The sequence below is a fragment of the Eulemur rufifrons genome, chromosome 16, assembly GCF_041146395.1.
Source record: "Eulemur rufifrons isolate Redbay chromosome 16, OSU_ERuf_1, whole genome shotgun sequence".
Taxonomy (NCBI): domain Eukaryota; kingdom Metazoa; phylum Chordata; class Mammalia; order Primates; family Lemuridae; genus Eulemur; species Eulemur rufifrons.
Window position 1 is genome coordinate 90361697 of NC_090998.1, and position 13344 is coordinate 90375040.

The following is a 13344-nucleotide window of genomic DNA, read 5'->3' on the forward strand; positions in this document are numbered from 1 at the left end:
CATCAGCCTAGCTCACAGCAACCTCAAACTCCTGGGCTCAAGCAATCCTTCTGCCTCAGCCTCCCAAGTAGCTGGGACTACAGGCATGCGCCACCATCCCTGGCTAATTTTTTCTATATATTTTCAGTTGTCCAGCTAATTTCTTTCTGTTTTTTAGTAGAGACGGGGTCTCGCTCTTGCTCAGGCTGGTTTCAAACTGAGCAGGACTCTGCCTCAAAAAAATAAATAAAAATTACAAAAAATAAAAAGATATTGTGAAAACCTTTTCTTGTCAATAAATATGCACTTATGTGCTTTTTCTTTTTCTTTTTTTTTTTTTGACACAAGGTCTTGACCTGTGGCCCAGACTAGAGTGTAGTGGCTGCAATCTCAAATCCTTCCTAGACTCAAGCGATTCTCCTGCCTCAGCCTCTCGAGCAGCTGGGACTATCTGCAGGCAGGCGCTACTACAGCCTGGCTAATTTTTCTATTTTTCGTAGAGATGAGGTCTTGCTATGTTGCTCAGGCTGGTCTCAAACTTATGACCTCAAGCAATCCTGCCTCAGCCTCCCAAAGTGCTGGGGTTACAGGCATGAGCTATGGCACCCGACCTATGTGCATAATTTATAATGATGTCGTGGTATTTCATCGTGCGGATGTAATTTATTCATTCCCTTATCGGGCCTCTCAGTTTTTCCTAGTTACAGAAGACCTCTTTGCACATGCATACTTCAGCACTTCTTTCAGCACTTGTAATTTTATTCCTTAGGATAAATTCCTAGAAGTTTGCACGTTTGTTTACAACGTGACCAGCTGCAAGATGGGGCAGGAGGTGCTTGAAGTAGTGGGAATCCGTGGGTGTCAGCGCGTCAGAATTCCCGCGGAACTTTTTCAAAATACTCATGCCCAGGCCCCACCTAAGGAGGCTGGTGGTAGGCGAGGGCACTGGCGCTGTTGGCGCTGTTTAAAAGGTTCTGAGGTGCCAGGGATTGAGCTCTGTTGGAGTAAGTGCGTGGCCACGGCAGGTGCAAAGTCGCAGAAGTTGTAAAATGCTGACTGCCCTTGGACAACTCGCGGCCCCAGTCGTGCCTCAGTTTCCTCCTTTGTAAGGGGTCTGGGAGGAGCGTGACTTAGATGACATGGGCTCCTTCCTTCCGTCCCCCAGTGTTGAGGGGGCCGGGTTTGATTCCACCAGCTTTCCCTGGCGTGCAGGGCGGGGGAGGCAGCTGGGAAGATGACGTAATGTGCTCACAGCCCGAGCCGGAGGCGGCCGGCTGTCGCGGGTGGAGGGTGGCCTGTTAACCCTTAAATCCCACGCCGGGGGACGGACTTGCTTGTGGAGCTGATCCAACGGAAAAGGGAGCGGCTCCCTTAATTGAGGATGAGAAGGTTGGGCAGAGGACCCGGCGGCTACTCTTCCCATTTGCTCTGAGACCGCGGGGGGAGGGGCCTCGCTATGCAAATCTGAGCTGCTGATCGATGACGCGCCATCACCCCACGCGCTGCTTCGCGCGCTCATTGGCTGAGATGAGCCTGGTCCCATTGACAACAAACAAGGGGACGCGCGGCCTGGGGGCGGGGCCGCAGAGGGCGCGGGCTGGGGTGGGGAATCCCGCCCCGCCCCTTCCGCGCGGCGCCGGGGCGCAGCGCAAATATGGCGGCGGCTGGCTCGGGCCGGTGAGGCGGTACCGGGCGGGGGCTGTCGGGTGTCATGGGCGGTGGCGGCGGAACCGCCCCCGCGTCTCCCTGAGCGGGACGGCAGGGGGACCTCTGCGCTGGCCTGGGCGATGGACGAGAGCGGCGAGCTGGTCGGTCTGGAGACCATGGAGACCCTCACCGAGCTGGGCGACGAGCTGACCCTGGGGGACATCGACGGTGAGTGGTGGGTGGGTGCGTGGGAGTACTGGGGGCGCGCGGGGAGGAAGGGGTTACGGCGGTGCGCGCGGGTGCGCGTGCGCCCACCCCCCGACAGCACCGGCTCGCGCGGGAAGAATCCCGCGCGCGTGGTCGCCCCGGCGGTCCCCGACCCTTCCGGCGCTGCGCGTGTGAGCCTGTCCCGGCCGCTCTGCGCCGGGTGCCGTGGGGTCGGGGGCGCAGCGGGGCCGAAAGTGGAGTGAGAGTCGCGGGTCCCGAAGTGCGGGGCCGGGGGTGGAGCGAGAGTCGCGGGTCCTGAAGTGCGGGGAGCGGCCTGGGGAGAGCGCGCGGCCGCCGCCTCCCTCGCGCGCCCACACACGCTACCCGTCGTCTGGCTCTCCTGCCTCACGCGGCCGCGCGTTGCACCTGTCTGTCACTCCCTGCCCGGCCACGGGAGCGGCTTTGGGATTCCCGGGACCCAGCCCCAAGTCTCTGCGGCGCCCACCACTGGTCTTCCCGGGATTGACCGACAGCCGGGTCGCCAGGCGCTCTGGGAAACTTTGGGCAGCGGCTGCAGAAGCAGGTTGCTGATGAACCGAGCGGTGGCGGCGGAGTGTGAAAGCATCTCTTCGGGATGGAGACCTGGGCGCTCCTTCTGTCACACTGCAAAGGAAATTGAGCAGAAGGAATTTTGAGTTGTTGCCCCTCGGGTACAGGCTGGGGGAGCGGGTGGCCTTTGTTCCAGCGATCTTAACAGCGGAGTGGAAGAGCTGGTAGGAGCCCAGGAATCCTCTCTTAAAATGCTCTCATTTTGCGACCACGGGAATCAGGGGTTGGAGAGAGTCAGTGACTTGCCCAAGGTCACCCAGCTGGTTACAGAGCACAGTTCTCCTGGTTCCTGGGCCAGTATTGGTTTCTTTGCACCTCACCTTTGGGGATGAAAAGTCCAGTGAATAAGCTAGTAATCTTAATAACTCTCAATAGTTGAGATCTTCTGATGTTCTAGGCCCCAAATATTTTGTGTTATTTCACTTATTCTTCACAACAATCCTGAGAGATAGATATTACCCCTATTTTAATGTGGTAATTAAAGAAACTGAGGCCAAGAGATGTTGACTTGTCTAAGGCCACTCACCTTGGAGAGTCCAGAACCCATGCTCTTAAGCAGTAACTCAAGTGCATTGTGCTTTTCACTTTACAAAATGCTTTCGTGTCCAAGATCTCACTGCAGCCTAGCAGGCATGTATGATGGCTACGTTCCTATTGTGAAGATGAAGAAAGAGAGGCAGCAGAAGATTCTCTTCTGGGGGAAGAGATAAATGACAGCAGCTAATTGAATAGGATCCATTTGCCATTTTCCCATTTTGCTTTTGTAGTATTTCTCCCCTTGGTTTGTCTTTGCTTTCCATTTTCGTCATCCTGGCAGTATGGTAAGACCCTTCATTGAAGCCCCACTTCTAACCACAGACTCTTCACTAAGTGCTTCTAAATACAGAGATGGGTTAACAAATGGGCAGGTAGGTGGTACAGGGGTTCTTGGAATGTAACAAGGGCAGCTAACGTGTTAGAGAACTTCTGTGCCAGGCCCTGTGTTAAGCACCCATACACATTGATGTTCCCAATCCCCATGACAACCCTATCTGGTAGAAAGGACTGTTATACTAATCGTCTCCCTCTCACAGATGCTGAAACTGAGGCCCAGGGTGGTTTGTTAACTTACAATAAGACATACTATACACCCAAGCTGCCTACCAGCAAGGGCACAAAAAGAAATTCATGAGCATTTTACATTTCTATTCCATAATCAATTCCTTATTCTTAATTTGTAATGTGTTAAACTACCTAGTGGTTAGTACTAACTTTATCCTCATAGATTGCTGAATAAAATGTATACTCTGGAAACTGCTACAGTGGTTCAGTGTGTTCACAGGTCCCCATACCAGGTTTGATCCCGGTGGGAGAGGATCCCACCTCTCTGCCCTTCCAGAAGACCTGGCTTATGATAGTGCACAGGGCTCTTTCCCAAAATACAATTATATACCACAGAAGGAAGTAGTGTGGCTATTCTGTCACAAGAGACCTGGAGGCCAGGTTTGAGGAAAGTGGTTCCCTATCTTCAGTTAATCAACAAGTATTCAAGTGGTGGCTCTGGTTTCTGAGCTGTAAGGAACTATGAATGATAGGAAAGAGAATTTTATAGCCTTGTGGAGCTTGAAATGAATAACAAACCATAATACTACTATAGAACAGCTTACGATTGTACAAGGCAGTAAGTGAAAGGCAGCGGTGAGGGTAGCTTGGTAAAGTCTGACTTATCAGAAAGACCACACTAAGGAGGTAGCTCTCGACTTGGGCCTTGGAGGACAAGAAGGGTTAGATAGGCTGAAGGTCAGTGATCTGCAGATACAAGTAGCCCTTGATACTCACCCATCTGTTCCCCTTACTGAATGTTAGCTCCATGAGGGCAGAAACCTTTGTTTTGTTCATACTGAATTCTTTGCACATAGAACAGTGCCCAGCACAATGAGAATGCCCACTAAATATCTGTGGAATGCCTGAATGAATCCAGTGATCTTGGGCTGGGTAGGATACTAAGTTGCACTGGATATGGTTTGGGGTTGATATAGATCAAGGGTAGCCAGCTTAGATGCTTCTAGGAGCCAGTCAGGTGAGAAAGAGGAGAGACAGTGAGTGTGAGTACGTTTAGTTTCTTTGTGTGTGTATGGTGGGGATAAGGGGTACTTGAAATGTAGAGATAGAGAGTTCATGCCTGCCCCCAGGACGGGTAGGCAGGCAGGAATCCTTCATTGACCAAAGTCCACTCCGCTCCAGTCCATTGGTACCCTTCATGGGTATGAGCTCAAGGAGGCCAGATCCATTCACTCCTTCAGCACATCTCTTGAGTGGCTTCTAAGTACCCCCATGATGAACAAAGTGCTGAGGATAACTTTGAACGAGACAGACAAGGTTTCCTCTCTCTCAGGAAGCTTAACTTCTTGATGGAGGAAAAACAAGTTAAAGTAAATGAACAACTTTGATGGGGCACTGCGAAAAAAGTGAAATTGGGCCATATTACAAAGAGTGACTGGGGTAGCCTACTTTAGACTTGGTTGTCCAGGGAGGCCTTTTGGAAGAGGTATCAGCATCTCTTTTTCAAAAATGGCCAAGTCTGGAATTTTATGTGAAATCTCCAGATTTTTATATGTTGGCTCAATTTTTTAAAAAATATACCGTAGGCACCGAACAAAACATGTGTGCTAGTTGATCTCCAGAGCCTTGTTCTACTGAAGAATGTCCTGTTGTCCGAGGGCCCCAGGTCTCTTGTGATAGAATAGCTATACCACATCCTTTTGTGTTATGTATCTGTACTTTGAGAAAGGGCCTCATGCACTATTATACACCAGGTCTTCCGGAAGGGCAGAGAGGTGGGATCCTCTTCCACTGGGATCAGGAAAGGCACAGTCATAGAGGTGAACTTTTTGCTGAGCCCAGAAGGATGAGTGGCTAGAGCAGCATGACAAGTATGTGGAAGGAGATAGACCAAGCTGCCTCTAGAAATAAAAGATTACTAGAGATTTCTTAGAATACACAGTGTATAAGGAAACAGGAGATGAGGTCTGAGGGGAGAATTAGAGCCAAACTGTGCTCCAGATGTAAGATGTTTTGTGGAACGTAGAGAGGGGATTGTTGAAGATTTTCAAGGAAGAAGAGGACACATTAATCGTGGGTTTTAAGAAAATTCAGCTGTGGTGATAGGCAAGGAAGATTGGAGGCAGGGAGACCAATTAGGAAACTGCAGCCATCTGGGTGTGAGATGATGATGCTTAAAGGGTGCGGGCTGGGCACGGTGGCTCACACATGTAATCCTAGCACTTTGGGAGGACAAGGCTGGAAGATCGCTTGAGGCCAGGAGTTTGAGACCAGCCTGGGCAATAATAGCTGTATTTTCTCTACAAAAAAATAGAACAATTAGTTGGGTGTGGTGGCATGTGCCTGTAGTCCAAGCTACTAGGGAGGCTGATGCAGGAGGATCACTTGAGACCAGGAGTTCAAGACCAGCCTGGACAACCTAGCAAGACTCTGTCTCTAAAAATATAAAAATAAAAAGTTAGCTGGGCACCCAGGAGGCTGAAACAGGAGGATCGCTTGAGCTGAGGACTTGGAGGCTGCAGTGAGTTACAATCACATCGCTGCACTCCAGCCTGGGCAGCAGAGGGAGACCTCCATCTCTTTGAAAAAAGAAAAATGCTGGACGTGACAGGACTGGTCCTCAGTGAAGGCATGACCCTGAAGGCAGAGCAGGGACAGAATTCTAAGATCCTATTAAGGCTTTGAGACTGGGGCATTGGGAGAGTTCAGAAGCCTGCAGGAAGGGCTAGTTTGGGGAGATTATGAAAATTTTTCTTAAATGGGCTGAAATTGAGATGCCTGGGGGTCATCTAGTAGTAGGAAATGAGAGGCCAGATACTCAGAAGTTCGAAACAGATGGAGATTGAATAGTCACTGTTGTTGAGTTGAAGATAGAGATGAGAGAAGAGAACTGGGAGGTTTGAGGTGAGGAAAGTGTAATAAACTAAGAGGAGGTGAGCTTTTCAAGGAGTGGTCAGTGAATGATGGAAATAGGACAGCAAAGATGACAGCCATGAAAGTCATAGGATTTAGTGATTAGGTGATTGACCTTTGACAGAGCAGTCAGGTGAGGAGGGTCTAAGGCTAGATAAACTGGGAAGGAGTCAGTAGTGAGTGGGAGCTGGGCAAATAGAGGCAGCTGTTCTCTTTGGAGGCTGAAAAACTTTTTCAATGAGCTAATCTACTTTCTGTCTTTATGAGTTTGCCTATTCTGGACATTTCATAAATGTCCTCAGACAACATGTGACTTCTTAGCACCTGTTGTCCAGGTCCATGCATGTCACAGTGTAATGTTCCATGTACGGCTGCATCACATTTTGTTTATCCACCCAACAGTTGATGGACATTTGGGCTGTTTCCACTCTTTGGCTATTATGAATGAAGCAGCTGTGAACATTCATGTATAAGCTTCTGTGTGGACATAGGTGTTCATTTCTCTTGAGTAGATCTTCTATATTTTTTTGTTGTTGTTTGTGTTTTCCAAGGACTTATAATAGTTCTATTTACTCACTTGCTTAGTTTCTATGTTCCTATAACTAATTCAGCCCTAAATTAGTATGGTCCTCAGTTCCTTTTTTTCCTGGAGCCCTCCCTCTTTTTGTCCTATCTGATGGTTATTGTTTAGTCTGCTCCACTTACCTTAGGACAGCCCCTAACCATCACCTTGGAGTAATGGTGAAGCTCCTGTTTCCCAGTTCTTGTTTTTTTACTCCCTTGTTTTTTGTTTTGTTTTTTTAATTCTAATTTTTATTTATTTATTTTTTTTTTTGAGACATAGAGTCTTGCTCTGTTGCCCGGGCTATAGTGCTGTGGCATCAGCCTAGCTCACAGCAACCTCAAACTCCTGGGCTTAAGTGATCCTCCTGCCTCAGCCTCCCGAGTAGCTGGAATTACAGGCATGTGCCACCATGTCCGGCTAATTTTTTCTATGTATATTTTTAGTTGTCCAGATAATTTCCTTCTATTTTTAGTAGAGACAGGGTCTCGCTCTTGCTCAGGCTGGTCTCGAACTCCTGACCTCGAGCCATCCTCCCGCCTTAGCCTCCCAGAGTGCTGGGATTACAGGCGTGAGCCACTGCGTCCGGACTACTCCCTTGTTTTGATGGAGCACAATCTCTAGTAACTTCCTGAGAAAGAATACTTGGAGGTAAATTTTTGAGGCCTGGCCTGTCTAAAAATACCTTTATTCTAACCTCACTCCAATTTCATAGCCTGGCTGAGTTTGGAACTTTACAACGGACATAGTTTTACATCATAATTTTGAAGGCAATACCTGATTGTCTTCTCACTTCTAGTAGCTGAAAAATCTGATACCATTTTGATTCTTGATCCTTCGTGTGTGACCTATTTTCTCTTCTGGAAGCTTTTAGGATCTTGCCTTTATCCTTGGTGTTCTGGATTCCATGATGATGTTCCTTGATATGACTGGGCTGTCGGTCACTGTCCCTACCTAGTGGGGCTCCGGAGAGCTGACTGTGTCTAATACCCGCATTCATGCAGACTTCCTGCTGGTGGCCCACTCTGTACCCAGCCTGTGGAGGCGCTTTCAGTTCCTGAGCCTTTCCGTGGCAGTGTCTTGGACCTCTGCTGCCTTCTCCCTGCAAATACCCAGTTTCATCTTTGGCAAGGTGCCCTGTCAGTATGTGTCACTGAATAGGTGCTCTGTAAAGGTGTGTCCAATGAGGAAAGGAAAGCACTTCAAGTTCAGTTTGGTTATTTATGTCATTGAGAAGGGTGGAGTGGCCAACTGGGTAAGCTACGAGTGAGCTCAGGGATGACTGTGGTCAGCACACCACTGGGAGGTCGAGGTGAGGAGAAGGGATAGAAACTGACTTCACATTTCTACAGTGAGTGGTGCTTTGGAAAAACTGCTCAGTGAGGTGAAGCACAGGTCCACTTTTTATTCTATGTATACCTTTTTAAAGACATAGCTTTGTTTGACACTTGAGTATATATCACTGTCGCTAATGTTTGGTTGAAAAAGCTGCAGTTGTCCAGAGCTTATTTGTTTTCCATCCATTTTTAGCTCTTGGTCTCATCCCATCACATATCGTGGGACTTGCTTTCTGGGGTTACTCAGACCACCAAACCAAAGTCCCCTTTGGTTTTTCCTCTTTCCTCTGTGTTTTTGGCCTCGCCCTTGACAAACATTCTCTGCATTCACACCCAGGCCTTTGGCCTAATGTTCTTGAGTGCTGCCTGCCTTTCATTGAACAGTCTTTTATGTAGTTCTCATACTCAGCTCATACCATGACATTTTTTAAAAAGTATATTGTTGCTTCTTTCTCAACTAGATCTTTTCTCTCCTCAAATTTGTAATTGAAAAAGGAAATTCTTTTTTTTTTTTTTTTTTTGAGACAGAGTCTCACTCTGTTGCCTGGGCTAGAGTGCCATGGCGACCTCAAACTCCTGGGCTTAAGCAAATCCTTCTGCCTCAGCCTTCCGAGTAGCTGGGACTACAGACATGCGCCACCACGCCCAGGTAATTTTTTCTACATATTTTTAGTTGTCCAACTAATTTCTTTCTATTTTTAGTAGAGACAGGGTCTCGCTGTTGCTCAGGCTGGTCTCGAACTCCTGACCTCGAGCAATCCTCCTGCCTAGGCCTCCCAGAGTGCTAGGATTACAGGTGTGAGCCATGAAAAAGGAAATTCTTAAGCAACTTCATTCATTTAGAACTATCTGAATATCAAATTGTTCATATCCTTCTGTATTCTTATCTGAACTTTGTTGATGTACACAAATATTATTCCAACGTTTTCACACACAGGTTGGTATATGTTGAAATAGCTGAGGTGTGGTGGAGATACAATCTCATGTAATCAATCCACCCAGTAGGCAAACACTTACATACCCATGTACCTGTTGAACATTTTCATCATTTGCAATTTTTCTTTAACATGAGCACTGTTGCTCTGAACACTTAAGAACAAGTCACTTTGGAATTAGTTGATGAGTGTGTGTTTCCTGCAGAGGAGTCCTCACGTAAAGAGCTGGTTTACACATTGCCAGCTGTAGCCCTTTCAATTTCAAAATGTTTCCAGTGCTACAAATTACTGTGGTGATTGGGAATTACAACTTGGAAAATATTTTTATTTTTTGAAAAGATAGTGCATTTGTGTGATTAAAAATAAAATATGTAAAAGGGTACTGTGAGAAATCTTACTGCCAACCCTGTTCACTATCTGCCTAGTCCTACCACCCCATCTCTTCGCAAGTAATTAAATTTTTAGTTTCTTTTACCTCCTTCAGAACTTATTATTAGAAATACAAGCAAATAACAAATAGGGATTTTAATTTTGCTGTTTTTTATTTTGACTCAAAAAGGTAGCATGTTACAAGCCCTGTTCTTTTGAACCTTTCCTTTTTTTCCCCACCTAACATGTATCTTAGAGATCTTTCCGGACTTTTCCACTGCTGCATGATTTTTCATTGTGTGGATGTACTGTAATTCATTCAACCAGTCCCTTTTTTACAGACATTTGAAGGTGTTTTCAGTCTTTTGCTGTTAATAGAGTATACAGTTGGTACTTGGATCTGCAGAATTAAAAACAATGCTACAGTGAATAGCTTGTAAATTCATCATTTCACACATGTGTAGGTATAGGTACAGGAGAAATTACCAGAAGTGGGATTGTTGGGTCGAAGTGAGGATGGCGCTTATCTCCGTCATAGATGCTACAAGAATCCAATGAGATAAAATATAAAAGGAAGAGGCAGGAACTAACATTCTCTTCTGGCTCTGTGTGTATTTGTAGTTTTGTTAGATCCTGCCAAACTGCTGTCCATAGTGGTTGTTCCAATTTATACTTTCACTAGTATGTGGGAAAGGGCCTGTTTCCTCACATCCTCTAGGCATAGTCCAGTTGGGACTCTTTATTCTGCCTGTCTCTTTGCCATCCTTTGCCAGTTCAGAGCTCACACCACTCCTAACACTGCACATACACGGACCCCTCTGTCCTGGCCTCTTGGCTCCTCACTCGACTTCTCTGTGCTCAAGATCACTGGACAGTCAGTGGGTAGTGACCAGCTTCCTGAGCCATCCCTTCCAGTGCCACAGATGTCCTCTTTGCTTGCCCAGGACCCTGGTGATTGGGATTGTCTTAGACTTCTGCTGCTTTGAGTTTCTTGGAGTGATCCTTCATCTGGTTTGCCTGCTCTCTTTTTACTTTTAAAATTGCTCCCCAAGGTACATACAGCAGCTCTTTATTTTCAGTGCTCTGCTTCAGGGGGACTTGGAAAATGGTTTCTTATTTTACATTGTTTCTTTGGAACTCTTCCTGTCTGAATTCTCTTTCACATAGTTGCAGGATAGCAGCCCTTGCTGCCCAAAAATTTCAGTACAGCCTCACATAAAAATTCTTTGGGGCTTTCTATCACTCATAGTATTCTAGAAGTTGCTTCCTTTCACTGTAATTCTCTTAAGACCACTTTTTACCAAAATCTGCAGATATTTTAGGAAATGCCCTTTTGTTATGAGTAGCCTCATTTCTCACAATACTTTGATTTGTGTTTTTAAAAATCAATCACACTAGTTTTTCTGAGCTAGTTGGGTGGGCTGTTTATTTCTCTGGTGGGGCTGGACACTCAGCTTGAGATAGTTGTTTTCCATTGTATACAGTCATGCACCACCTAATGATGTTTCAGTCAACAATGGACCACATATACGATGGTGATCCCATAAGATTATAATGGAGCTGAAAAATTCCTATTGCCTACATGAGGTTGTAGCTGTCATAATGTCATAGTGCAACACATTATTCACATGTTTGTGGTGATGCTGGTGTAAACAAACCTACCGTGCTGCCAGTCATATAAAGGTATAGCACACAATTATGTACAGTACAAAGTACTTGATAATAAATGGCTGTGTTACTGGTTTATGCATCTAATATACTATACTTTTTATCGTTATTTTATTTTTATTTAACAGCGACTATGTGCCAATTTATTATTATTTTAGAGTATGCTTCTCTAGTTATAAAAACAATTTATTGTAGAACAGCCTCAGGCAGGTCCTTCAGGAGGTATGCAGAAGAAGGCATTGTTATCATAGGAGATCACAGCTCCATGCTTGTTGACCCTGAAGACCTTCCAGTGGGACAAGTGTGGAGGTGGAAGACAGTGATATTGATGATCCTCACCCTGTATAGACCTAGGCTAATGTGTGTGTTTGTGTCTTAGTTTTCAACAAAACTAAGACACAAAAAAAGTTTAAAAAGTAAAAAATAAAAATAAAAAATTTTAAAAGTAGAAAATAGCTTATGAAATAAGGATATAAAGAAAGAAAATATTTTTGTGTACCTGTACAATGTATTTGTGTTTTAAGCCAGGTGTTATTACAAATGAGTCAAAACGTTTTTAAAAAATTAAGTTTATCAAGTATGAAAGTTACAGTAAGCTAAGGTTAACTCATTATTGAAGAAAGTTTTCTTATACATTTAGTGTAGCCTAAGTGTATTAATATTAATAAAGTCTGCCGTAGTTGTACAGTCATATCCTAGGCCTTCACATTCACTCACCACTCACACACTGACTCACCCAGAACAACTTCCAGTCCTGAAAGCTCCATTCATGGGACGTGTCCAATACAGGTGTACCATTTTTTTTTGTCTTTTATACCTTATTTTTACTGTACCTTTCCCATGTGTAGATAAGTTTACATACACAAATACTTACCATTGTGTTATTATTGCCTACAGTATTCAGTATAGTAACATGCTGTTCGGACGTGTAGCCTGGGAGCAATAGGCTATACCATTTAGCCTAGGTGTGTAGTAGGCTATACCATCTAGGTACGTGTTAGTACACTCTATGATGTTTACACATCCATGAAGTCATGTAACAACACAATTTTCAGAACGTATCCCCATTGTTAAGTGACATATGACTGACATACGTGTTTATCAAGAGGTTTCTGCTCTGTGCTGGGTAAAGTGACTTCTCCCAGGTCCCACAGCACTTTTCTGAGTTTTAGTTTCCTCAGTAAGGTGGAGATTGGGGATCTGTACATCATAAGTGCTGCAAGAATTAGGTAAGCTTAAGCACTCTTTTGTCTCTGTGAGAATGAATGAGGAACTGAATGAACAGTCCTACATCAATTTGCAAGTTGATGTAGGACCAAGGGGTCTTTTTTTAGAATATGGTTTTGGAATGTTTATTTTTCCCTTTTGAAAGGGCTTTTGTAGGTGTGGTGGGCAGGACACAGAGGAGCAGTCACAGAGTGCTGTGTAAAGTGTTCCACTTTTGGACCACAAGACTGAAGGGTTAAATTTTGTTGACATGATGGAATTTTTTAAAGAGTAGCAGAATCCCAGAACCTGAGCCTCAAAGTAAGGTTCCCTAGGGAACTTCTATTTAGAAACTAATCCTAAACCATTGAAGGACTTGCAAATTGGAAAACAGAGCTCTTTCTGCATCTCTCAGGCCTTGGGAATTGCTAATGAATAGGTGTCTAAATGTCACAATCTTGCTCCTCCATCTGGCCTGTGGAACAGGTCTGCTGGGTTCAGGTTCTGGTCTGGAACAGTGGTGAAACTCTGAGCTGCTGAACCACATGTGGAGCTGCCTTGTTAAACTGATGTCTGCCCAGCTCAGGCCCTCGGAGACCTCGTGCTTTACATAAATCCTTCTGGTATGTTTGTCTTCCTAACAGTGCTGTGAGGTCGGTGCTTGATTTTTATGCCCATTTCCCTAGGCACAGGTAAAGGCACTGAGAGAAATAAAGTGATTTGCCTGAAGTTTCCTATCCTGAAGAAGTGAAATTGAACTTGGGTCTTCTGATGTGGGATCCCATATTCTTCCCTGCCCGGTGAGAGTGAGGTGGGAGATGCCCTGACTCTGGAAGCCTGTCTGTTGAGGAGCCCTTTCTCTGGTCAGAAG

General features: G+C 45.6%; 1 protein-coding gene across 1 annotated transcript in view; it reads left to right on the forward strand.

Annotated features, from left to right (window-relative positions):
• The first annotated feature begins 1673 nt into the window (after positions 1-1673).
• SREBF2 (sterol regulatory element binding transcription factor 2) overlaps positions 1674-13344 on the forward strand; it is a 60545-nt gene continuing 48874 nt past the window's right edge. Inside the window, exon 1 of the mRNA XM_069490623.1 lies at positions 1674-1854. Coding sequence (XP_069346724.1) covers positions 1767-1854 — 88 coding nt within the window. The 5' untranslated portion in view covers positions 1674-1766. The remainder of the gene's footprint in view (positions 1855-13344) is intronic.